Source organism: Saxophila tyrrhenica (assembly GCF_035928015.1).
Source record: "Saxophila tyrrhenica strain CCFEE 5935 chromosome Unknown scaffold_10, whole genome shotgun sequence".
Classification (NCBI taxonomy): Eukaryota; Fungi; Ascomycota; class Dothideomycetes; order Mycosphaerellales; family Extremaceae; genus Saxophila; species Saxophila tyrrhenica.
This window is the reverse complement of record NW_027041742.1, coordinates 17198-42576: the sequence shown is the minus strand read 5'-3', so window position 1 is coordinate 42576 and position 25379 is coordinate 17198. Positions and strand designations below refer to the sequence as shown.

At 54.1% G+C, this 25379-nt stretch overlaps 10 protein-coding genes across 10 annotated transcripts; 5 read left to right on the top strand and 5 right to left on the bottom strand.

Moving 5' to 3' along the window:
- Positions 1-930: 930 nt before the first annotated feature.
- On the top strand, positions 931-1964 carry LTR77_006523 (uncharacterized protein; the record flags this gene model as incomplete). Its single annotated transcript, XM_064803765.1, has 2 exons — positions 931-969; positions 1197-1964. The coding sequence occupies 2 exons, from the start codon at positions 931-933 to the stop codon at positions 1962-1964; spliced, it is 807 nt and encodes a 268-aa protein (XP_064657566.1).
- An 886-nt stretch (positions 1965-2850) lies between these two features.
- Positions 2851-4918, top strand: MFS2_1 (MFS siderochrome iron transporter 1; the record flags this gene model as incomplete). Its single annotated transcript, XM_064803764.1, has 4 exons — positions 2851-3202; positions 3261-3413; positions 3485-4424; positions 4489-4918. The coding sequence occupies 4 exons, from the start codon at positions 2851-2853 to the stop codon at positions 4916-4918; spliced, it is 1875 nt and encodes a 624-aa protein (XP_064657565.1).
- Positions 4919-5570: 652 nt separating this feature from the next.
- On the top strand, positions 5571-7106 carry LTR77_006521 (uncharacterized protein; the record flags this gene model as incomplete). The annotated part of the gene is made up of 1 exon (XM_064803763.1): positions 5571-7106. The coding sequence occupies one exon, from the start codon at positions 5571-5573 to the stop codon at positions 7104-7106; it is 1536 nt and encodes a 511-aa protein (XP_064657564.1).
- A 111-nt stretch (positions 7107-7217) lies between these two features.
- LTR77_006520 (uncharacterized protein) lies at positions 7218-8370 on the bottom strand (the record flags this gene model as incomplete). Its single annotated transcript, XM_064803762.1, has 6 exons — positions 7218-7506; positions 7572-7643; positions 7719-7896; positions 7947-8109; positions 8182-8242; positions 8309-8370. 6 exons carry the CDS (start codon positions 8368-8370, stop codon positions 7218-7220), a joined length of 825 nt encoding a protein of 274 aa, XP_064657563.1.
- A 935-nt stretch (positions 8371-9305) lies between these two features.
- LTR77_006519 (uncharacterized protein) lies at positions 9306-10333 on the bottom strand (the record flags this gene model as incomplete). The annotated part of the gene is made up of 3 exons (XM_064803761.1): positions 9306-9425; positions 9512-10074; positions 10129-10333. The coding sequence occupies 3 exons, from the start codon at positions 10331-10333 to the stop codon at positions 9306-9308; spliced, it is 888 nt and encodes a 295-aa protein (XP_064657562.1).
- Positions 10334-16189: 5856 nt separating this feature from the next.
- On the bottom strand, positions 16190-16769 carry rpl35 (60S ribosomal protein L35, L29; the record flags this gene model as incomplete). Its single annotated transcript, XM_064803760.1, has 4 exons — positions 16190-16198; positions 16252-16477; positions 16561-16706; positions 16767-16769. The coding sequence occupies 4 exons, from the start codon at positions 16767-16769 to the stop codon at positions 16190-16192; spliced, it is 384 nt and encodes a 127-aa protein (XP_064657561.1).
- A 1373-nt stretch (positions 16770-18142) lies between these two features.
- On the top strand, positions 18143-19522 carry LTR77_006517 (uncharacterized protein; the record flags this gene model as incomplete). The annotated part of the gene is made up of 1 exon (XM_064803759.1): positions 18143-19522. The coding sequence occupies one exon, from the start codon at positions 18143-18145 to the stop codon at positions 19520-19522; it is 1380 nt and encodes a 459-aa protein (XP_064657560.1).
- Positions 19523-20107: 585 nt separating this feature from the next.
- Positions 20108-20820, bottom strand: LTR77_006516 (uncharacterized protein; the record flags this gene model as incomplete). The annotated part of the gene is made up of 4 exons (XM_064803758.1): positions 20108-20257; positions 20314-20497; positions 20571-20622; positions 20676-20820. 4 exons carry the CDS (start codon positions 20818-20820, stop codon positions 20108-20110), a joined length of 531 nt encoding a protein of 176 aa, XP_064657559.1.
- A 2497-nt stretch (positions 20821-23317) lies between these two features.
- On the top strand, positions 23318-24148 carry NIT2 (Carbon-nitrogen hydrolase; the record flags this gene model as incomplete). The annotated part of the gene is made up of 2 exons (XM_064803757.1): positions 23318-23380; positions 23435-24148. 2 exons carry the CDS (start codon positions 23318-23320, stop codon positions 24146-24148), a joined length of 777 nt encoding a protein of 258 aa, XP_064657558.1.
- Positions 24149-24333: 185 nt separating this feature from the next.
- URA1 (dihydroorotate dehydrogenase) lies at positions 24334-25329 on the bottom strand (the record flags this gene model as incomplete). Its single annotated transcript, XM_064803756.1, has 1 exon — positions 24334-25329. One exon carries the CDS (start codon positions 25327-25329, stop codon positions 24334-24336), a length of 996 nt encoding a protein of 331 aa, XP_064657557.1.
- Between the last annotated feature and the right edge of the window lie 50 nt (positions 25330-25379).

The window sequence follows — 25379 nt, the reverse complement described above, 5'->3', positions numbered from 1 at the left end:
GATCTATACCGTGAGGTGCATGAGGAGTTTTTTAAGTATGGCGCATACGGTCGCCAAGCTGTTCAAGATGAGAGCCGACATGAGCGGCAATGATGTCCTGCGTGTTGAGAGGCTCGTGCCGTCATCTCCAGTTCTGCAAAACGCCATCGCAGCCATCAGCCAACGGGACGGTGCGAACGACGCGGAGATAGAAGATCACTTCCACTTCGAGATGAGTAACACCTTCTCGGCAACGTGGGAGGGTTGTCGCCGTCTTGTTCTGCTCAGGGCAGACCCGGCACTGTCAATGCGCCTCTCCCATCGCACCGCATCTGGACCGCTCTCCGAGGAAGCCAATGTGAACCTACAAGCCACAAGCATGACAGATCTACCACAGCGCGATGCTGGCGTGCGACCGCCGATTGCTGCCCCGGTCAAAGAGCCACCTCCGGAGCGGGATTGACCAAGTCGCGCGGCTGCCCGAGCAGATTTTGGACTGCCATGTCAGGAAAATGTGGCTCGCAGAAGGCAGTCGGAGGGTCCTATACCCTTGCTCAATCTCCATGGCTTGGTGGGCATAGCCAGGCTCAAGTGCACGATCGTATCTACCAGGCCCACGCCGCATACGATGTTTTCTAGGATACACGCCACGTCCTAAGACTGGGCCCCTTAGCCACGGACATTCAACTGATATTCTTCCAACTTGAGACTTCGAATACAGCACAACAATCTTGAGACCGGTACTCCTCCTGGTTTGTAGTCAAGGAGAAACAGATGCCATGGCTGGGACCGGCTCTGCGTATGATTCCACGGCCGCTTGTAGTTGTTGAGTGGAGGCTGCGATATATCGCCATATGACGTGTCTTAAGCTGCTGCTTGGACCTTCATGATCGGTGCTTGGGTTGCTTGTCTCCTCCGAAGGCCATATTGGACCACCTGTCACAAGGACAAATGCAGCCGGCGTCTGCCTCTGCATCGCCGGCGAAGCTGGTAAGAGCTGGCTGACTGGCAAGCGAGATACAGGGAACGTGGCCCAATCTGGCAGGCTTCTCACAGACCCAAATGCACCCGGAAAGTCCATGTCAATCTCGTGGACAGGCTCTGCTGGTCTATGAGAACAATCATCGTTCGGCTCGCCCTGACCTGGTTTGCCGCTTTCACCGTTTCCCGCTTGGCTAGCTCACATACTGTACACTGATTCCTCTAACTTAGAGTAGCGGCTGTTCTCTCACCCCTTGCCCGAAGCCCGCGAGTTCTATACTCACGCGAAAGCGAAGACTACAGATTGGTGCCAGAAACTCGACCCTCGTCCACAGATGATTTACATCATGACAGAGGAACTGGAGGCTTCCCGTGGAAACATGCAATTGAACGAGAGCGTATCAATGCGGCTGTTCGATACCTTCCAGGAGACCAAAGCGTTCCCGGCAGTCCTCGAATGGACCAAAGCACGAAGGCCCTTGGGCTACATTCTTCCACCATACGTGGGCGGTAACTATGCACTCGCCGTGTGCCAGAGCATTAACGACAGTCGCAAACGAGGGATGAAGCTGGAGTGTTCGTACTGCTCAAGCTCGTACCCTCTACACCAGTACAACGACCACCTCAGCAGCAACGTTAAGCATACCCTAACGGACCGGCCTCTCGTCTGCCCCGTCTGCGACAAGAGGACCTTCACTGTCGAGGAGGCTGACCCGGGCCTCCTAAACAAGCCCGCCAAAACACCTCATGCCGAGCACGTCCGCACTTGCCAGAGGTACCCATGCTCACAATGCTCAGAGACCTTTACTTTCGCCCACTCACGCGACGACCACTTCAACTGGCACCAGACGACAGATCGCCCGCACACATGCGAGCAATGCGAGCAGGCGTTCGTCAGCAAATTTGGCCTAAAGCGCACGTCGACATCTATCTCTCAGAAAACCACCCAGGGTTCCGTGTACCTACAAACTGCAACGAGGTCATTGCGATACGAAATCTGTTGAGGGCTCGCACGTGTAGACACACCCTCGTCGACAGCGGCAAAGCGACCCTTAGACTCCAAAGGATTTGACACCGAACACGGCATCCAGAACCTTCGGCACGAAGGCGGCCATCGCTACACCTCCTCCATCTGCTGCACCCGCAACGCCCTGACGTCTGCCGTGAAGAACAAGCGCAAGGCGTTAGCAATGATCAGTGGCAATGTGAAAAGGTTGTCCACCGAAGTGCATGGAACAAGAAGTCGTGATCAGCAGGGCTCGTCAGTCGTTGCTTATCAAGTCAAATACTGAGGAATTGTTCCCACGTGGTGATCGGTGTCGGAAGAAGCACTATCCCATCCATAGCATCCGATCTCAGCGACAACCACAAATTTCCGAGTCCCGGACTCTCCTCGGGACGTCCCACGAATCCAATCGGATATGGACAGCGAGGAACAGCCGCTGCAGCACGCATCACCTTGCATTCGAGGCTTCGATTAAGCTTGCGCGATCGGCAATCGCTCAACGCCTCCCGCTGTCTAGCGCTTGTCAAAATCGAATGTCCTACGTCACAAAATGCATAACTTTTTGACGTTGCGATGCTCGGAACAAGAACAATTAAACGCCGTCCCAACGCGTACTCTGCGTAGTGGCAACAGTTAGTTATATTGACGTTTGATTCCGCAGCTTCAATTTTGCGTATATACATCTACACCCAGCTTGGCTGTCTCGCGGCGAAGTGTAACTTTATCTTTCCCAAGGATTTAGCATCATTGACCAAACTTCATCTACCCCTCAGACGACTTCTCATTAGCGGCGCGAGCCCTTCTCCTACTCCCCTCTGTTTCTCTCGTCCTCGCTGCTCTGAGAAAGAGACCTTCATTGTGCCAGTGGCAACTTCCACGCCACGATGGCAGAAAAAGACGTCGAGTCCGGCCAACCAACACAACTATCGCACTTCCGCCAGGTCATAGACCAGGCAGGAGTCACTCCAGAAGTCGAGAAATATGACTACGCAGGCTCCGGTACCGAAGAAGACCCTTACGTCGTGACCTGGATAGAAAACGATCCTCGGAATCCCATGCTCTACAGCAAGACGAAAAAATGGTCCATAACTCTCCTGGTGGCTTTCGCAACGCTTGCTGTAGCATTCGTGTCTAGCGCGTACTCCGGTGGATCAAACCAGGTTATCCAGGAGTTTCAAATCTCGCAGGAGATATTCGTACTTGGGACTTCTTTGTTTGTGTTGGGCTTCGCTATCGGTACGTCCAGTGTACGGCAATGCAGGCTGCTGTACGCCAGACTGACCATAACCTATAGGTCCTCTTCTCTGGGCGCCTTTATCCGAGCTCTTCGGACGGCAGATACTTTACATCTCGACTTATGCAATGTTGACCGCATTCAATGCTGGCGCCGCGGGCGGACAGAACATCGCAACGGTGACGGTCCTGCGATTCTTAGCTGGAGCTTTCGGTAACAAACCCATGGGCAAAGCCCTTCTACGTCTGAGACATTCGCTGACCCTGCTGCCATTTTGCTTGTAGGTAGCTCGCCGTTGACGAACGCGGGCGGAGTCATCGCAGATATGTTTCCGGCAAAGGAGCGTGGCCTGGCAATGTCCATCTTTGCGGCCGCACCGTTCATGGGACCAGTACTAGGCCCAATCGTCGGCGGTTTCGTGGGCGAAACAGTCGGATGGCGATGGATTGAAGGTGTCATGGCCATCTTCACCGGTACCCTCTGGATTGCTGGGTCGTTTTTGATTCCCGAGACTTACCCACCAGTCCTGCAGCGAAAGCGCGCGAAGAAGCTCAGCCAGATGACCGGTAAAGTCTACAAAAGCCAAGGAGACGTCGACCAAGGACCGCAGAGTTTTGGCCATGTGTTCCGCACATCGCTCATGCGACCGTGGGTGCTGCTGTTCCAGGAGCCGATTGTGTTGCTCCTTTCGATCTACATGGCCATCATCTACGGGACACTGTACATGCTGTTCTCCGCATTCCCGATCGTGTATCAAGAGACTCGAGGCTGGTCACCTGGTATCGGAGGCCTTGCTTTCCTTGGAGTTGCCGTGGGCATGGTAGGCGCCGTTACGTACAGTGCGATTGACAACAAGCGGTACGTGAAGCTGCTTGAGCAACACAAGGGCTTTGCACCGCCCGAGGCCAGACTTCCACCGTGTATGCTTGGTGGCATCTGCGTGCCTATCGGCCTGTTCTGGTTTGCCTGGACCAACTACCCGAGTATCCATTGGATGGCCAGCATAGCAGCAGGCGTTCCGTTTGGCTTTGGCATGGTTTTGATCTTCCTGGGAATCATGAACTATCTCATCGACGCATACACCATCTTCGCAGCTTCCGTATTGGCCGCAAACGCAGTCCTGCGATCCCTTTTCGGCTTTGCCTTCCCTCTGTTCACAACTCAGATGTACACCAATCTCGGCATCCATTGGGGCAGTTCCATCCCAGCATTTCTCTCTTTAATGTGAGCAAATCCAACATTGAGCAAAGTGATCTTCTAGTACTCTCGCTGACACCCCTATCTCCAGGTGTATCCCCATGCCTTTTCTATTCTACAAATACGGCCCCGCCATCCGCGAACGCTGCAAATATGCTGCCCAGGCCGCCGCCTTCATGAAGAAGATGCAAGCCCAGACCGAAGGCACCGACGACTCGTCGGAAGAAGAGCCAGCACGTCCTTCTGGAGACCCGGCGGACAAGGAGAAGGAGAACGAAGAGGAGCGCGAGGAGGCAGAGCAGGAAGCATTCGATTACTCGTATGCCGAAGAGAACGAGCCGCGCTTTGAGCGGATCAAGACCAACCGCAGCCAACAAAGCAGGCCTGAACTTGCGAAGACGAAGAGCTATGACCGGAGTCCATTTGATCTGGACAGAACCAACACTACGGACAGTTTTGCCTATGAGGCGAGGAAGAAGACTTCCAGGCGGAGCTCGCAGGCGAGCAAGGCGAGCAGGTAGTGAGGTTGGGAACCTTCCAGGTTGTATTTGTGTTTGTGGTTCGATTGATTAGCGAGGCGTCCAGTGGGCTGGCATTGTGACAGGACTAAATATACAATTATAGATTCTGATGATGAGACTTCTCTCAAATGAATGACAAGCACTCGAGTCAAAGTGTCGTCCTCTCTTCAAGATTGATTCCCAGGCCACGATGCTGAAGTGGTGATGTCTTGCATGTGATTGACAAGATAATGTTGTTACCGATAATCTATGCTCGGATGAAACGGACTGCTTCTCCGATAAGGCTGACCAAGACCCACCGAAAATCTTATGCTTGTGGAAACGGTGACTGATACACGATTAGCAACCTTCCCACTTTTGCTTCAGACTGACTGTAAGGTAATCTGGTGGCGGTCTGACCATATCCGCACAGGAAACCGCTTGCCCAATGCCGCCAGATGTCCCGGGTTTGCCACTGGCTCAACGTTTTCCGGTAGAACACAGCGTTATCTTCGGCAGTAGGCTGATGGCATCAATTTAATGGTATGATCATATCGTGGTATGGGCTGATGCAAGGAGTGAGTCGTGGCAAGAATGAAAACTCAAGTCGAGGTACACAGGTGTAAAGACCTCGCTTCCATTCCGTCATTCTGTACCTGTTCTGCTCGTAAAAATGTCAAACTTCCTGGAGCGTGTCATCACGTTCAGTCACAATACCGCACCAGCAGCTAGTCTTCCGCTCGAACTACAACAGCTTGTCTACTCCTGCTTGGACACCAAGTCGTTCTTCGCTACGCGCCAGGTCTGCAGATGGTGGAGATACGCTTCTCTGGACGCCGTCACACTATCAAGGCACCTCGAACGACTTCCGCTACGCCCTGGATACGCGAGGGCTGGGATCGGTCAGCAGGATACAGCAGCTTTGTTCAATGCTGCTAGCCGCATTCTTATGTTCGACCTGACTGCGAAGCAAAGCGGACACAGGCAGGATCTCCCCCGAGTAGCCGACAACGTCAGACAGACTGCAAACACTGCTTGCAACAGGACGGTCACTGTTGTCGGGTCGACGATCACACTCTATGACACTTCGAATTCAACACCGAGGCTAGTTTCGCAACGACGGCTGAATGATCTAAAGGCGACTCTCGGTGATGGACCATGGCTCAAAGTCACTCCAATCTCCGATCACGAGCTTGCCTTGTCTTCTGATGGACGATTTCTCGCAGTGGGTCTCGAGCGGACTATTCAGATCTATGATCTGTTGGACGATAGCGACAGTGCGACAGTGAACCAGTACATACCAGCCGCAGCCGGACACTTCATCTGTGGCCTCGCGTTTGATCTGGATGACTGGGTGTTGAAGGTGTCTCTCAGTGGCAAGGGCGCCGTGCTGTACCTTGGCTCTCCTCGAAACAATCTTCAAATGGAGACTGAACCAGACCTGGACCACTGGAGCAGCACGGCAGGACTGAAGCACGTATTCCTGAACGACTCGCAACTTACGGCGAAGCAAGACAACTTCTCGGCAGGTAACCACGCACGCTTCTGCGCGACTCACCTCCTGCGTCCGTACAAAGATGGCTACCTCTTCGCCGCGCAACGGCACGGCCGCGGAGAGAGCAACCACTACGTCGTTGCCCACGTCAAGTGCTCAGCCTCTGCCACCACATCCGGACTCGTTGCGGAACCGAACAGCGTCGTGGAGTTGGCAAGGCTGGAGAGCTTTCTCAGCAGCTGGAATTGCAGATCGGATGGCTTCTCGAGTGATGGGATGGGGACTTGGGGCAAGATGCCTAGTGCGCATGAACATCATTCGCAGTACTGTCTCAGTCCGGACAGCAGGCTGCTGCTGGTGGCTGAGAAGGACAAACATTGTATTCGACCGAATGTCTTGATGCAATCCTATGGCTACCGTCTTCCCGGTGAGGCTGCTATGTCGCGGATGCTGGAGGAAAATGCCAAGCCGGCCATGGAAGCGAGGACTACGACCAAGGTCCCGGGTGGAATGGCAGCGAGTTGTAAGGAGAGTGATTCTGGCGAGGAAGAAGCAGTGTGTAGGATTGCGAGGATTCCGTTGGCCGTTGGTGCCATCAAAGGCCACCTGAGTAGTTTGGGGTGTCGCCTCGAGCACTTGGGAGGCAGAAGGAGCTATGTAGTGGAGATGACCACCGATGAAGAGGTCAAGTCGTGGTCACTAGAGAGTTTCTAATGCTTGTAGTTCTGGGTGGCTATAGATTATGCTTTTTGCAAAGCGAGGGACCAAGAGTCCTTGACAAGTATCGCAATGAAGAAACCCTTCCGGACTGTCAGGGCGCCTGATTTAACGGCCTCGAGTATACAAGTAGCCTGGATACTTGTAAAGGAGCAGTGCTCCAACCACAAGAGCAATGGTGAGCGCCGACTTTTGCACAGTGGCATCGGCCAGCCACGAGCTGCCAGGACCTCTCAGCGGGCGATTAGGTTGTTGTGCGATCGCATTCGTTCCATCCTCCAAGCGCTGAGGATCATACACGGATGGGCTTTTCAGCCCGGCGGACTTTGGCGCCTTTTCCAGGGCGGCCAAAGTCTTGATCTTCAAGGAGAAGTCGCCTTCCTGTGAGCCGAAGAAGCTGGACATTTCATTAGCCGGGATGAACCATCAATCGCCTTGAAAATAGGAGGTAATGCAGCATACCTTCGCATCATGATGCTTATCCGCTTGATTTTCTTGAGGTCTAGGGGGTCGGCATCTTTCTTTAGCTTGCCCCTGTAAGACACATAAAAGTCAATGGATGTCCAACATCTCAAATCACGAATACGTTTCATGCTCATTCCGACGTACCTGTACGTAGGATTCAGGCTATCCCAAGGGATGTAGACCGACTTGTCGCAGACATCACCCGGCTTTGTCTGTGGCGGCAGCTCGAAGTCGCATTCCCAGGAGATGGTCGATTGTTCTCTACCAGATTTCTCGTCTGGTGGTAACAACTCGTCTTTCAAAATGAAAGTGTATCGCTTCTCTGCACCTCGTCAATACCTCCAAGCTCGAGATAGCAATTTGGCCACTCACTGTCACCCTTCGCGACATCCAACTGAATGCCCGCATAATCAGAAAGATTCCATTCGCGGTCGTCCCCAGTGGTGCGCTGGCTAGCGAAGCCCGCACCGCCTAGTGTCTTGATGTCCAGCGTTCCATGAAAGCGAGCAGTATCTCCATCGATCTCCAGATGCGACTGCGGCCGTCGGCCGATTAGTTACTGACGAAGCGAAAAGCGGGCTTGCGAGAGCTGCGGCGGCGTACGTACTTCTGATTTCCCGCCCCGGACGCTGTCGTCGCTGGCCGTCCAGTCCTCAGGCGACCATCCTCTAAACGAGGGAAGTTAGCTATCCTTCAGGCAATGCTGCTCCGCATGTGGCTTTCGGATAACTCACACGCTTCCTCCGAATAGGGTCAATTTACGAGACTCCTTCTTGTCGTCGGAATACTGATCCATTGCGCGGCGTTAACAAGGGCTGAATGCTGTTGCGAGATCGTGCCCCAGCTTTGCCGGCGCGGAGGAGCAGTGCACACTTCGCGCTGGAGAGAGCTCGCATCTTGTGACGGCGCTAGGGAAGTTTGCATGAAACCTTGTTCCACTTCACCTTGTCGATCACATTCCACTCGCAGCCTTCGAGAATTTCTAATAAGTGATTCCTGATCTGTTGAATAATTCAGTCGTTATGCACGCGATGGCGAAAGCGCAGAATGACACCACAAATCATACGACCGTCGCATTTATCACGCAACCAACGGCAGCCCTTGTGCAGGTGGCGTGCGGCACAATCCCAACCCGCGAGGGATCGCAGCCGCATACATCCGCTTTCGATCTCTATAGGGCTGAACGACGCGGAGCTGGAAGCTGTCTGCAGCTTGCTGCGCACAAATTGCCAAAGCAGGCCTACTGCGAGGTAGCCAAGTATTCAAGCAGTGGACTGATGGATGAAGGATCAGTGATAATCTTTATTTGATTGTCCTGGGTAATAAGTAAACAAGACTATGTTGTCGTTCCTCGCTCATCAATCCGTTGCGACGTACTTTGTACGATCGGCCGTATCGGAAATGGAAGCGGCGAAGCGGCGACGCGAGCGAAAGCTCCTGGAGGCCTTGGAACCACAGCTCGGCCGCGCCAGGACTGCCCAGCCCGCGTTCTCGAAGCCGGCCCCGATTGCCACTTGCGACGCCCGTTTCATCGTTCGTAAATCAGGGCTGCGTTGTCGACCACCGGTCTTCAGCCTGTCCTATGTCCGATGGATTGTCCTCGCATGGCCCCAATGTAGCCAGACCCACAACGCCATCGTTCGTAACAACTGGTCGGCCGCTTAAAAGGCCTTGGGAGGATGGAGGATGCCGGCCCCGTTGCCCCATCGAGGCAGACCGATCTCGCATGCTTCATATTCTGTCGTAGAGCTGCGTCGACGGTGTGTGATCGGACGGTGGCGTGTATGGGAAGTAGGAGTCTGGCGGCGAGCCCGCTTGCGAAAGTTCGAAGGACTCGGACAAAGGTGGTGTCTGCTCGGCTCCCATCAGCCCGTGCTCGTCGGCCACTGCGGATAACTCTGGCTCCTGTGAAATGGAGGAGGTGGTGCTCTACTCACATATGCAGGTACGGAGTCCTGGTATGAGTTTGCGGCAGATACGTCCACGCCAGCCATTGATGCCCAACTCATGCTGAAGGGATTGATTTCGTCGTCGTTGTAGTATTCTTGTTTGACTGGCGTTGTCATGCTGGGAACGATATGCTGATAGTGTTGCATCGGAGGTAGGTATTGCGTGTAGACCGGCATGTCACCACTGGTGGTGGAGATGTTGCAGTACGAAGCTGTTTGTGCGTAGGTAGAATAGCCTGTACTATCGGCCGCCGACAAAGCGCTGTACGAGAAAGGCGGAGGCGACGTCGACATCTGCCGAGTGTACTGTTGCGAGAACATGCTACGGTCTTCCGACGGCAGGACGTATTGCTGCTGAAGTACCTCAGGAGTTCGAGCTCGATGTGCTTGGCCGCCGCTCGATCGATGCCGTTGGGCTCCTAGTTGTGGTGATCGATCTGACGGATCCGAGGTTTCGGTCTGAGCGAGTTCTTCGTATCTTTGCTCGGGCGACGCTGAGCTTGATCCAGCGCGGCGTTCCAGGTCTTCCAACCTCTTCTTCAGCTTCTTGCCTGTTCGTCAAGTCAGTGAGGTGGTCGGCAAGGTGAAAGATCGATGCTACTGACGGTAGTTTCTCTGCGCGATTCTGTTCTGAATCCTTCTTCTCTCAGCAAGATCTGAGATCTTGGTCCAGTCCTCGTTAGGGTTTGCGCTGGCGCTGAAGGCGCTGCTGGTGCTATGTGCCGCTGGGTACTGCTTCGGAGATGTCTGAGCGGTATATTGAGGGTAGGTATAGCTTGCTGCCCGATGCATGTCTGGTCTGTCGTACATTCTGTCGATGGTGTGGAGGAATGATCAGCAGAGGGTTGGCGAAGTTGTGTGAAGAGTGTGGTGTGATCGGCAATGGTGAAGAAGGAGCAGGCTGCCCTATGATATATAGCTCACGAGATGCCATCAGTCAACATGGCGCATCAAATAGGCTTCCAGCCAGCGACCCCCCCTGCACGAGCCAACCCCTTGAGTGCGTGAACGGAGCGTAGCATGATTGCAAGCTCGCTCCCAGGGTAGCTGGGTAGCTAACGGCCGGACAGCCTCGTGCAGGGACCGTTGCGATGCTGCATCCGCTAAAACGCCCACGCACGCCCCGCGCAATCGTTACTTAGATGCCAGATTGAGCATCTGGCACTACTACCCTGGTCGAGCCACTTGGATGACAAAACGCGACGCTTTTAGACACCGAGTCTATAAGTCGGTGTGTGCAACAGACCATGTTCCAACCCACGTCATGGTGCAGCGCAGCAATGTCCAGCAAGCGGAATAGAATTTGGTTGCAAAGAGGCCCTCCATGGCACCACCCGGGGCACCGCACCATCCGAGTCCGAGTTGTCCGAGATAGCGAAGAGCCCGCTCCGTCGTGCCAAGTACAGGTTCCAGTACGGAGGCAGGGCGTAACGCGGATGCTTTCCAAGTTGACAATTTTGATCAATAACAAATGCCTCGCCAACGTTGTCAGTACCGTCGAGGGCCAACCATTCAGCAGAGACCATCTTGAAATTGCGCTTGAAACAGCTAGCGCTGGAGGCCTCGAGCACGTATCGCGTTCATTCTCGCCATTGCGAGCGTGATTCCACCATGAGGCTCACCGCTACGCCTGCTGGGTCGTTTACCAGCGCTGTATCTCCAGGGCACTGCCGTGGCAGGTACCGAGGTGAGCAGCCACGAGTATGGCCATCCAGGCTGTCAGAAACGGTGTGGAGGGTGAAGCCGCACAGCATCAGCCCTACCACAAGCGAGGCCTTCGAGATGCAGCGGGAGTAGAAGGGCGGGTTTTGGTAAGCAGATACAAAAATAAGGTACCAAGCGAGCGCCTTCCCAGAAACGGTCAGCAGTCAGTGAAGGGCAAAATTCTTGGTCGTGGCACAAGTGACACCGCTCGCCCACTTCCCGTTGATCGAAGCGTTTTCTACCATACATTGCAGTAGTCATCAGTACGATAATCATGCGTCCGGCCCTTCGGTACGGGTTGCAGTGGCATGGAGATTGATTGACTCCCGCAATAGACAAGGAAGCGGCACGAGCGGCCGATTTGCGGAATCTAACACTGTGCCATATCGCTGCTAGCTCCGTATCGTTTGCTGCTCTCCAGCCTTCACTCGATACGCCAACAAGTATTTGCATCGACCTACAATCACTGATCATACCTTGGACTCCACCATCTGGAATCCAGGGGAGCTCAGGGAGTCAGCCTTATCCGCCGTGAGCTCAGAACTCTGTCGAGCTACAAGCAAACAACAACGTGGCAGGCTGGTCGCTCTACCCTGTGAGCAACCACGTTCCCAGGGACAGGCATTGTCGTCGACCTGGAGCGTGCTTTCGTGGAGGATGCCGCTCCACTCACAGCACTCACAAATGTGTCCGGGACTTCCATTTCAGCCCTGTCATGACAACCTCTCACGCTGAGACCACCTCATCGCGCGCGGATCCCGCTTGGAGATCGTTATCACGAAGTGCTTGCATGACACGAACGCCTACGCCGCCAGTTGTAGCGAGGGATGCTTTCCACCCCGTCTTGATGGTCTAATTGGCTTGGTTACGCTGCTTCGCCAGCTGAAACCTTGTTCTGCGCAATTCGTCACGGCGGATCCGTCTCGCTGAGTTGGTATGGCGGTTGTACCGGTGCATGGAGGATTCCACAGCTGCTCGCTCTCCGCGCCAATTCCCAGCCTACGCCCGTGGCTGCGCGTGGTTGCTCTCCCCCAACGTGGTATTGATCGGCTTCTCCGCGACTAGCACATGCGCTACGAAGCTTGACCTTCAGCCTTATCGTCTGCTCTGATACCTCTTGATCGTTTGTTTCCTACTGTGGACGCCATCTTTGGATCCTTCTGTAGCCATCTGCACTTCGTCCATGGACCACCATGATGCGACAGGGCGGCATAGCTCTCCGACCCCGAAAAATGCTACACTATTGCGTCGCCCCGAGCTTATTTCGCCAAAAGGACTGCCAATAGCCCGATGCCCGCTCGAAGTGACGGCCCGACAAGGCCGAAGCTGCCACGACGTGCTACAGTACTGCTTTCCTTTTGTGGTAAGCCCACAAAATCTCGACTGCGATGCTCTCACATTATTCCGCATCAACCAGATAATTCCAGACCATGAGCCACCTATACACCGGCTGTATGCGGCATATCCCGGGTTCAACACAGTACAAGGGGCCAACATGCCCATTGGCTCAAGGCCACGTTGTCAGAACCGTCACCGCGGAGCTTGCAAGTAGTAGGTGACTAAGGGCGAGATGTAGGCAGTTAATCAGCAGCTCGCCTTCAGAAGCCTAGAAAGATTGCTACCTCTACGTTTAATACGAGCTGATGCAGGCATACTGGGCAACACTGCAGGTGGACTGGCTGGAGATATGGCACCAGTTGAAAGTGGGTCAAGCATACACCGAGACGTGCTGAGCTGATTGCTACCAGACCTTGTATGACCAATCCTTCTACCGCAGCATGAGATATGCGGTTCCATGCTCATGGCCGAGAGGTATGGAGCTGCACCGTGACGAGAAGAGCGGTGTCGACTACATTGTTGACAATGGGTATCTCAGCGGTCTAAAGATCCCCCTAGCAGTGGTCGACTACGCCCGAAACATTCCAGCGCAGAGGTTGATTCCTATGGCTCATCCGCCCTATCCGCAGTCACCGCCAGAGCATGCAAGATGTCGTGCATACAGACAGCCACCTGGGCTACCACAAGGCGGATGGTACAAGCTCTAAGGCTCAATGAGCTTATTTCCGAGCCAAATCATCCACAGGGCAGCATCACAGGCGCCAGAGACCCACTCGTGGCTGGTCCCTGGAACTCACCGACTGCTTTCATAAGCACCCAATGGCTGCTATACATAGTTCTCTGCGTGGCCTGGAATGCGTTTCCCATTTGAGTGTCAGTTGTTGCAGCACACGGGCCACCAACGTATTGGACAGATGTCCCGATGTGAGATTGCGGTCTTCGAATAGGTTGTTCGACCTGAAGAGACGATCGTTGTGCTATCAATGGTGTGGATGTCACCTGTGCTCGGTGGTCCGATTACCGCGCCCGGCATTGTGACCGGCAAGACAGACACACCCTCTCGTACTGCGAGTTGACGTCTCTCGTAAAGCACTGCCACTCGACTGGCTGGAAGCCAACGTCAGGTCTACGCCGTCTTATGATGACGATATGGTCGTGGCCATCTCTTTGCGCTGGAGCAGGATGAGAGTCGCCCACCTCGTGAACGGGGATCAAGCGCTATCAGCCCATCGCCATACCTGCAACCTCATCACAGCTGAGACGCTCGATGTGCTAGCTGCCGTTGATCATTACCCAGCATAGCCACGATACGGGCATGCGGCAGGGTTGGAATTGTCCTGGCGGCTCATATTCCGTGAATTCCGTGGAGCTGGTGGAGCGGAAGCACACCGTCGATGAAGAACCGTCTGGGTCTCTGCGTGGCTCTTCACCCGTGCATACTGCATGTTGTTGGGAAACAACACATGGTGGCTCCCTCATTCGACCATTCCCATGGTCTGGGTCCTTCGCGACCACCTTCTCCGTCTGCACCCCAGCCTCCAGAGCTTCGAGTCGAGGCACCACTCTCGCTTCTGGGATACTGGGCCAGATCGACGAATGCCCACTCCAACCGAACTCTGCAGAACTAAACGCACCGGCTTCTCCTCACACGCTAGCATTTGACCCACCAGGGCTGGCGCTGTAACGACCATGCCGTCCTCACATGCCGACCAACGCAAATCATGTGCTTGCTATTGCAGCACAACACACCGTCCCTTACTGACTTCCTGCTCCGCGGAAGATCTGCAGTCTGCGTCGCGTCCACAGACACCCCCTCGTATCAGTATCAGGCGCTTGATGATAAGAGAGTCAATCAGAAGACCGTATTAGGCATGCTTTGCTCGAGCTTGTGGATGAGCATGGCAGGTAGAAGAGCCTGGAGACGAGCCCCGTCTCCAGTTGGCGACCAGGGGACACCCTCGCGAACGATCGAGACGCTGCCGATGGCATGCGGGCAATGCAGAAAGTGGAGGTGCACTACTGCGACCGATCGAAGAACTCCTGATTGTGGGCCACGGACACGTCGAAGGTCGAAAGGGGGCACAGGGCATTTTCCGCGATCGGTCGGTCGGAACCGCCCTGCCTCTTTCCCATTAACAGCACGGTGCGTTTGCGCTGCTGGAAGCAGTCACTCCATGTCGAGATCATTCATGCGGCGCTGGTGAGTGACGAGTGATGGGTGCCACCCAGACCATCTATCAATGAGAGTAAGTGTATCAATGGACGTTTCTTCTGATCCCGATATATTTTTACCTTCTGTCCGTTCATTGCCAGTCACGAGCAATGATACCCGTCTTCCCAGCAAAGAGTTCAGCTGATAGATCTCAGAGTCCTATACCACCTCATATGTGTACTTGCTCGCAGCCATCGATCAGCATGCCCACCCCCAAAGAGTCGAAGAAGCAGAAACCGACGAAGAAAACTGAAAGCAGAGAGAAATACGTGCTCAGGGGTCCAATCTGGACTCGCAACACAGCTTGATACTGGCAGCACGTTGGCGTAACGGAAGACATCCCGATCGGTTTAGTATACCACTTCCGATCCAAAAGTCTAATGTCGTTTTAGGGATGGACTTACGATCAGCGGAGGGCTGCATCACATGTTTGGATGAATGCCTTGTGATTTCGTCGGAAACACTGCACATGGCATGGACGACAAGAGCACGCAAGCTTGTCCCGTCGCTCTGAGGGTTTCTCAGGCTTGCAAATAGTCAGTTGAGTCATAAAACAGGCGATCAATCCAAGCAAACGCACTGGTAACGATGTGTTGATTTCACCAATTGCACTTCTATCACCCGAGTGAACATCAAACCCCCGAGTATAAGTAACAACGATGGCAGATATCAACGAACAGCCGACAAGATTCCTCAAATTGCCGGGCGAGATTAGAAATTAACTATAACGCGGTCCAGGACACCCGTCAAGCTCGACTGAATGATCGTTGCAGACGAAGGAAGGCTAGGTACGCTCCGACACACCGCCGCCGACCCCAATGCCAGCATGCTCAACGAGCTACTCTGGAATCAAAAATTTCTACTACGAGAGCAGCTCCCACTTCTCAGACCACGTGCTGAAGCCACAATACATGGGCCAGATCCGAAGACCAGCGGGCACATCGACAGAAGCTTTCGACCATAACAGCGAGAAGGGAGCACAGCTACGCGTACTGCTTCGGTGGCAACATCACCTTTACCATCGCGAAGAAAGCTGGGTCGTTGGAGATGCCGGGCTTCAGACCGATCGTCCGTAAGGTAGTCATGTTCTTATCCCTGGAAGCGGCGTTTGCTGTTGCTTATTGAAACGACTCGCCTGGAAGCGGGAAAGTAGTCTGTCGGAGACCTACCACAAACGAGAAAGGCTTGCCACATCCAATCTCGTGGTCACGCGATATGCACTTTCTGCGGCAGACAGATGTCGGTCCGGATTACTGTGAGATGGCATTGAAGGGCTCTGGTGTTCAGACTGGTGAATCGCCAGTATGCATTCAGCACCGTCTAAGCTACAAGTGCTCGCCGGTTGCGGTCCTTCCGCGTTTTTCGCCAGTGATGTAACGCTCAAGCATAACCGAGTACCAGAAATGCAGCATTTACTCCGCCTGGGAAGTCGTTAGTCCATGTCCGTGCTCAGATCCCGGGTCATCAAGCTCACCTTCACAGCGTAGTTCCTCTGCGGGAAATGCCTCTGCCTTTTCTTCTGCTTCTCCGTCACACGGCTCGCCTCCTCCTTCGTTAACCGTCTCCTCATCGCGCGCGTCTGCTTCGGGCGGAGGTCGAGCGGGATGTACTTCTTGCCCTTGTAGAAGATGCGGAGCTGCTGGCGCTGGGTGGTGTTGATGACGGTGAGGACGCGGGCGATCGATTTGCGAACATCGTGGCTGCAGAAAATGTGAGCGAGTATTCTCCCACATCTTCCATGCTCGAGCGCATGCTCAGCGCCCTCGATGTTCATGTGGCATACATTCTGGTCAATTTCGACTGCGCACCACCGGCAATCTTCTGCGTCCGCAATTGCACGAGCTCTTGCTTAAGGTCATCCAGCTGCTTCTTGAGTTCCTCCTTGTTCTTGCCCCAGAGCTGGGCAGCCTTGACTTTTCCGGTGGACGACTATGCGCGTGTGTTAGCGAGACCATACTACACTCTTCTTGCTGGTGGTGATCTCCATACCATTGTGAAAGATTGTCGTTGGGTGGTCGAAGAAGTGTCGTCGGTGTGAAGTGGTTCGCGCTTTAGCAAAATTTGGTGGAGTGCGAGCCAAGAATTCACGAGCTTTGTTGCCAAAACGTATGGCCACGGCAGAAGTCGACGACCTCACGTGGGCAAAACTTCATGTGAATGCTCCTACCTTTAAGAATCATGGAACTCTACAGCACCAAGGCAGCTTTCCAGCAGACAGATCCCACCCTGAGAACTCAGTGGTACTTCTCACGTTCAACTAGGACGGCCCATCTCTGTCCGGCTGCCATTGGACTAGCACTGCAGCAGCCGCGCTCAGGTATGGCTCCTCTCGGGCTCCGGTAGGCTTTCGTTTTCTTCCAAAAGTCAAGACCCTCGCGGCGCTCTCCTTGCACAGAATCGGTCTTGTCACGGACAACAGATAAAGCCCCTTGGGTTCATGCTAACAAGTTGCATACCGACGGCTATACCGATGCCGGCGCTCTGGCAAGACGACGCGCAAGGGTTTTAACAAACGCGCAGGGGTCGCAAATATCGCATCACCCGAACCCTTTGCCTGCAGGAGACCGGACTGAGGTGGTTCTATATCGCTGCTGCAGTTATCGGACATCCGGTAGCTACCGGATGTGCCAGGGATGACATGGCTGCTCGCTTTCAGATCCTGATCAGCCCCACCGGTATGGCATCGGACCGAGCCCCGCCTGGCGTTCAACCTTCAACAACTGGACGGACCAGTATACCATGGACAGTCCACGAAATGAGCGAGACAGTTAGGTTGTCACCGCGTTAACATCGTCGCAGCTCCAATTTACGCCCTGCGAGCGACCAAACAATCCAACACCGACGACCCCAAGCCTTATCCGAGGCCAAGCATTAAATATAAATGCTTGTTCAACCTCACTGAACATCTATCTCTTCACTACGCCGACCCTTTATTGCAATGCATACGCTAAACTCAGCCAGGTACGGAACGAAGGGTGCGACTGCCCTCTTGGATCACGTACTTCTCTTTCGAAACATTTCCTCTGCAGCATGAGTGACAGCTGGGTTTGTCATCGACTGTCGGATTTACCGTCCGGCAACGTGACAAACCCGTCACGCCAGTGCCTTGGCAGGGCAGCGTTTGGAGCATGATTCGATGCACTGTAATGTCAGAAGCGTGTCACATTCAGGTCCGAGTCTTCGTTCCGTACTGCGGAGGTCACACCGCTTTAACAGATGATCCGTTTCATCGTGGCGATTGCTCGTCACCACTAGCTCTTAGGCAAACAAAGCTGAGCAAACACCCGTTATACGCGCGACACTGCTTCCCTGCTCAAGACTATTGAGCACTCTAGGACAATTCCAGGACATTCAGTCGTTTCAACATGCTGCGAGAGACGGCTACGCAAGCAACAGTTGGCGAAGGCCGTTCTTTGGAGAATGAAAAAAGCCCACCACTACATGAAGATGCCACCTACGACAGAGCACGAACTCCAGGCCCATTGCGCCGTTGGAAGACGGCACTCCACTCCTTCCGCGTCCTTCGCGACCTCAGCCCGGAACAAGTCAGGAACTTCATGAATTCATACGTCATCTACAACCTGGACTGGGCCGACGAGAAAGCGATGACGGACACTCTGGGACCTGACTACCAGAAGAAGGTCGGCGAATGCTTGAGCGATTACTATTCAGTACTCAATCACATGTGCTCCATAGGGGAGCTGGAGAAGATGTACATACCTCCAGTCATGGATCTGCAATCCAGCATCATCGTGAACCAGGAACGATACGAAGAGAGCATAGCGAAGGAGCTCCACCTGCCGCCGAAACCACGACTTCTCGATCTTGGTTGTGGTCGCGGCCGGGTGGCGGCGCATATGACAAGCCTGGTGGGCGCGCGTGTGACTGGAGTCAACATTGATCACGACCAAATTGCCAGCGCGAGGGCCTACAACGATCAGATGAACTTTCAGAACGACTTTATTTGCATGGACTTCAACGATCTTCCTTTGCCACTGCCTGGGGGAGAGTTTGATGGCGTCTACAACATCCAGGCATTCAGTCTCTGCAAAGATATTCCAGGAATGTGTCGTGAGCTGTACCGCCTGCTGAAGCCCGGTGCGCGCCTCTCATTCCTGGATTGGGTGAAGCTCGATGCATTTGACGACTACCACCCTCATCACCAGGACCTGATGCGCAGGATCAAGCCGCTCATTGGCGCGGTCGGGACACCAACACCAGAGAGCATGGCAGCAGACATTGCGTCGGCCGGGTTCAAAGTCTTGTCAAATGGCAACGCCAGCATTGATGGCCTTCAGGCACCTCTGATCGAGCGTGCTGATTGGTACTTTAAGGTGACGAGACACCTTTTGTACGGTTTGGTGCGTGCTGGACTCCTGCCTGCTCATTTCCGGACGTTGCTGGATCGGTTCGCGAAGGATGGCGCTGCTTTCATCGAAGCAGACCGAGCACGCCTCATCACTACGAGCTACCACTGGTTAGCGGAGAAGCCACGAGAAGTACACGCCGTCTCAGGGCTGCCAGCATCAACGCTCGACCCTGACAGCGTTGTTGTGGAGGCAGGATCCAGCAGCAATTCTGGGAAGTCAACTCCGTCTTCTGGCGCAAGCTCGGTGCTGGACATTGAGTCGCCTTCACCCGCAAACTCGGACTCGACGGGCATCAGTGTGCCGCCTCTGAGCCCGGAAGAGCCACTGAAGACCGAGCAACCATCTTCCCGCGCTGGGGCAGAGATGTCATCGTAGGCAGACGTCCCTGCCTTGCTCACTCGCTGAGGCCTGCATGGCTTGTTGAAATGAGATTGGCGTTCATCTGGCATCTTGATACCCTTCTTGCGTTCAGCAGGGCGGAACGTGGAATCTTTGAGTAGGAGGTACGACTTTTATGTTCGCGTTCTAGCTTGTTACTTCTCAGGAGTCGACCGTCTGTGGACGGCGAAGCATGGACAGACTTGCGATGCAGCGTTCTAGCGAAGCGGCATTAGATTAATTAGGCATTCGTACCATCTGCATCACTTCATCTGCAGCTGACTTGGTCTTCCGACGGTCTTGTAACACACTGTCAACATCTCTGCACCCACGTTGTCATCTGCAAACTTGAAGACATACGTGGTTTGGCGGATCAGCAAGCAACGAAACACGGCCTGAAAGTCAAAGAAGTAGTATCAAAGTACCTCAGTACTCTCAAGCGACAAGCTATGGTCTACCTAACACCCACGCAAGCCGAAGATGCAGCAGCCACAAACACTCGTCGTCATCCAGAAGGAGCGGCAAAGCACAAGGGTATCAACCTTTCCGTGCTCTCGGCAGTACGTGGAGATGTTGGCCTATCTACTCATCACCGCCCTTGTTCTTCTTCTTCTTGCTGCCACCCATCGGCGCCTCTCCCGTCTTCTTCTGATGCACGATGAACTTCTGGTAGTTGGCTTCTTTGTCCCATTCGAAGCCGGCGAGGTAGGGCTCTTCTAGCTCGTCGTCGGCCTGTGCGCATACAAGTTAGTAAGGAGCACGTGATGTGGAGTGAGTCGATGACATACCTTCTTCTTGTACTGCTTGTAGATGGCGTCCAGTGCATCCTTGATGGTGACACCTCTGAGGTTGCGGGCGGTGACTTCGAGCCCGAGTGGGAAGTGTAGGTCGATCTTCTTGATCAGAGGCGTGCAGAGAGGCTTCTTGAGGGCTTCCTTGTCATCAAGTGTAGCAGGTGAGGTGTTCAGCTTCCTGTAGGGCCAGTCAGCGTTACGTCCGTTACATTGGCATGCTGGTCTGGCATGAAGGTGTAGGCGTGACATACCAGTTAAGCTTCTGCGTCTCAGGAGCGATCTTGATCTCAGCATCCTCCTTCTCTGCGGGAGCAGCGTCAGCAGGAGTATCACATCAAGACTACAGGCTGCCTCACCAAGATCAGCAATGTTGGCGACGCCAGACACGGTACTGCTGGTTCTACGATGGCCCTTGCCCTTGGCATCTGAGGGAGAACCGGGCTGGTCGGAGATGGCGGAGTCGACCTTCTCGAGGTTGGTGTCTTGTACTTCGGCGGACATGGTGATGTGAGCGACGAGACAGCGAGCAGAGCTGACTTGGCTTGAAAGCGTTGATGACGGGTGAGGTGCAGATGGTGATTGCAGTAGTCAGGCACGAGATTGGTGGTGTGCGTGGAGGAGAGGAAGAAGAGAGCTCGCGGGTCGAAGACAGCTTGTCGCGCGGGGCTGCTCGAGGTCACTTGCCCTCCTCCTATGCCCCTGGCCGCTCTCTCGAGCTGGGCGAGCTGATCACACGACGTCGCGTCGCCGACCCAATAACATGCCCACGCTAAACCCCGCTTCCCCGCGAAAGCCGGGGTTGCGCAACCTTCCGGGCTGCTCACGTGCCACTTGATCGTGAGACCTCGAGTCCGACGTGAGATGCGGACACAGTGGTGTTGAAGAGTTGTACATCATCTACGGACAGCAAAACAACACTCCAGTTGAGATACGTTGCTCCGATCCTCAATGATGGTCATGTGCTCCGTATGCCTTGTGCCGGTGAAAGCTAACACCCGTCAACACCCTTCGGGTACGACGACGTCGTGCCATCGTGGAGAGTGGTACTGTTCAAGGATGGGTCAGCAGGTTGTACACACCTAGGAAGTGCCAAGCAAGTAGATAGAGATTGTGGTTCAGTTCTCCAAGGTGATGGGTTGTTTCTTCAACGTCGATGCTCAGTAAGAACACAGCGAAATAATTGTTGTTCATCAGGAAGACGAGGAGAGAGGCAAAGAGTGACATACCTTGGGACTCGCAGAGTTGGAGAGTCGACGGGCTCGGTGCACGATCTGCAGGCACAGAGTCAGTGTTATGTTGTCTTCGTGCAAGGTGAGAACGTCGAATGCAGTTTGTTGCGGCTCAGAGATCTTGGTGTATTGGTAGTCTTCAATGATGTTGCAGTGGAATCCGCTAAGATAAAGTTTTGTCCATCATAGTAGTAGGGGGGCAGACAAGGTGAGAAGAACGTACCACTTGGCCATCGATGCGACACTTGCCCTCCAGTCATACCTGCAAGCGGGTGTCAGTGCTCTGTTCGAGAAGACACGCGAAGTACAATTGCATGGTTGATGCTCTGCTGTCAGGCTGCGAGAAGGTCAGCGTTCGTTCGCTCGGATGGGGCAGACAGGCGGCAGCATACCTCATTAAATCAGAATTTTCAGTGTTTGTACGTTCACCACCACCCACGGCGTTACCCGTTAGAGGTTCAAACAGTGTGAATAGTGTTCATCATTGCAGAGTCCAGGGTCGAAGGGATGTGACACAGTCACTTACCTGCGAGGGTGGTCAGCCAAGTCTCACTGGAATGTAGCTCGAGACACGAGAGAGGCAGCAAGAAGCTTCAGTCGACGCTTTCTCAACAAGCATCTCTTCGCCGCCAGCGCCCACAGGGATTGTACGGCCCTGTTCTGATGGACGCGGAGCTCGGAGTGCGCAGTCTGCCCGCCCGTTGCGTTGTAGGGCTCATCATGAGATGCTTGTGGGGTGGGAGAGAGTGAGTTACCTGGAGTAAAGTCAGCTTGGTGAAACAAAAGAATACAAGCAAGACCGGGCAGAAGTGAGTGCACATCAGACAAGGCTGAAACTAATCTTGACAGTGTCGACATAATGAGTTCCGTTCGAGGAATGCCATGTGTCATTGTATCATCACATGTGCAGAGGATGGATGGCGGAAGTGGAGCGAAGCATACCTTTGGCGTGAATGTCTGATGTGGGCTGCCATCGACACGAGGGCGGTAATCTGCGGTCGCCGCTGCGGCGAGAGTCGAGTGTAGCACGAGGTGCAGCGCCGAAGAAGGTTCTGCGCTGAACGTCAGTGTCAAGATCTCAGTGCAAGCGCGTGGATCTGAGGCGGTCTGCAGTGCTCAGAGTAATTCTAGAGTTATGTATTCCTGCACGACGCTATAGGATTTGGATTGTTCGTGTAATGGCATCCTTGCAAAAGGCGATGGGTGTGAAAGGCGGCGTACTCACATTTCATGGTGGTGACCGGGAGCGGTCTACGGGCGCGTGTTCACCCTGCCGCTCTGACGTGCTAAGGGTTGTCATTCTTGGCGCGCGATGTTGCTGAGCGCCGCGCCAATACGAGGCGTGGATGGTCTCGGATACGGTGTGGTGATGGACGAGAGGAAGAGGAAGTTGCAATGTCGAGATTGCCAGACAAATTCTCAAGTCCGAGCTCGTTTAGCGGCGCTTGGCGCGATTCTTGCCTTAGGTTGGGTGGCTCTCGACGACATGTTCTGTGACGCTCACATTTCTTCTTTATTTTATTCTACCCTCTTTTCACAGCACATCTTCGAAGCAACGGTGAAGATGGTATTAGCGGTAAGTCTACGGAATGCGTACAACGGCAGAAATGCAGCTTCGAGATGATCACATGCTAAAACCGAAATAGGCAGTTGGTCAGATATGCTCGACGGCCTCGTGAGTCCCCCCGGTGCTGGTACATGGTGGCTGCAAAGGAGGCCTACGATTGCTATCCGAAACATATACTAACGAACCCATCTCTGGACGTAGCATGGCCCATAATCTGGCTCAATGTAGGACAGTCATTCAAAAGGCAGTCTCGGGTGGCGCGAAGGTACGCCCTCTCGATCCCTTGAGCCAGCAGCACGGCTTAACGCACACCAGCTAGGCTCTTTTCCTACCTGAGGCTTCGGATTGGATCTCATCCTCCCCGGACGAGTCTCTTTCTCTATGCCGACCCGCCGACAGGTCGCCATTCCTGCTTGGTCTCCAAGAGGACGCAAAGAAGCACTCACTCCCGATCTCTGTCGGCGTTCACGAACCTTCAACAGACCCGCAGAGCAAAAAGATCCGAAACACGCTCCTATGGATCAACGCTCAAGGCGAGATTGCACATCGATACGCCAAGGTGCATCTCTTCGATATCGACCTACCGGGCCGGCCGCCCATGAAAGAGAGCCAGACCATTGAGCCTGGCAACGAGATCTTAGCACCATTCGAGACGGTCGTTGGCCGGATAGGCTCGATGATTTGCTTCGACTTGCGATTCCCGGAGATCTCACTCGCGCTCAAACGACAAAAGGCTGATGTGATCTTGTATCCTTCTGCCTTTACCGTGCCAACAGGCAGGGCCCACTGGCTTCCTCTCCTGCAAGCACGAGCGATCGAGTGTCAAGCCTACGTCATTGCTGCTGCGCAAGTTGGCAAGCATAATGAGAAGCGGACAAGCTATGGGCACAGCATTGTCATCAGCCCTTGGGGGGAGGTGATTGCTGAGCTTGGTGGCGAGTCCAAGGAAGAGCCGGAAGTAATCTTTGCTGATATCGATCTGAATCGGATCAAGAAGGTCAGGGCGGAGATGCCGCTGCTCCGGAGAACGTAAGCCGATGAATGTCCCTCCCTGGAAATGCGTACACTGATATATGAGCCACAGTGATGTCTATGCAAAGGTATGAAGGCCGCGCACACGAGAAATGCATTGCATTGGCATAGCTTTGGAGTTGCATTAGATGATAGACCTACTCCACGCGGACTACAGAATTGACTGACTCAAGATGCTTCAGCACTTCAAGCGCTCGTCTTGTCAGCTCTCAATATCTTCTCAAACACACCCACCCCCTCCCTCCCCAACGCCGTCCCAACTCCAACTACGTTCGCACCGACCGCCCTCATACGCTCAAATCCAGCATGATCACCCACTCCCCCAACACCAATGATCTCGACATCCTTCAACTCCGCATGCTCATCCAACATACCTCGAATCGTCTTCAGATTTCCTAACGCGAGCGGATGCAGCGGAGCACCAGCCATGCCTCCAATACCCGCACCGGACGCCGAGTTGATTGCCGGTGACCCATTCGTATCGTCCAGTACCAGGCATGAACCTAGCGTATTCGTAGCCGTGATGAAGTCTACCGGGCAAGTGGGCTTGCTGGATGCCAGCAACGCATCGATCAATGTCTTGAACTGGTCGGAATAGGTATATGGCGGTGTCTTGATCCCGATCGCTACCCTTCGCTCGCCTTCGGTGGCTTTCACTTCTGCCAGTCGTTGGAGATACTCAGCCAGCGAAGAGCCGGAGTAAGCAGGCGGTGGCTTGTCAAGAATGTTCGGACAGGAAAGGTTGATCTCCATGCACAGCGGGTTGCTCATAGTCGATTGTACATCCTGAATCCGTCCGTAGCACTCAGCAACAGCATCAGCACTTCCAGTGACCGAGACGATGAATGGCTTCTTCGAGCGAATGTCTTCCGGCAAGCTGGAGTCTGCTACAACCTTGCTGATCATGGTGAGATACGTTCCCAGTGTGGTGGGACTGTAGCCGAGTGTGTTCAGGCTCCCTCCATATCTATTGCTGTCCTTGGACACGAGAGAATGGTCAATCGGGTGGAAGAAAGCATACTGGTGGATTGAATCATCGTGCTCAAAGCCGTGTAGCAGGCTAGTTCTGATGGTGACTGCTCCAGTACTTCGACAGTTGAACAGATCCCGAAGGTCTACCAAGGTGGTGGCCCATGGATTCGACGAGTTGATCAATGGTGGTTCGATCAGCGGCAGTGGCATTGTTTTTCTCGGAGACTACGGTCGTTCGATACTGTGGGTAAAAGATAAGG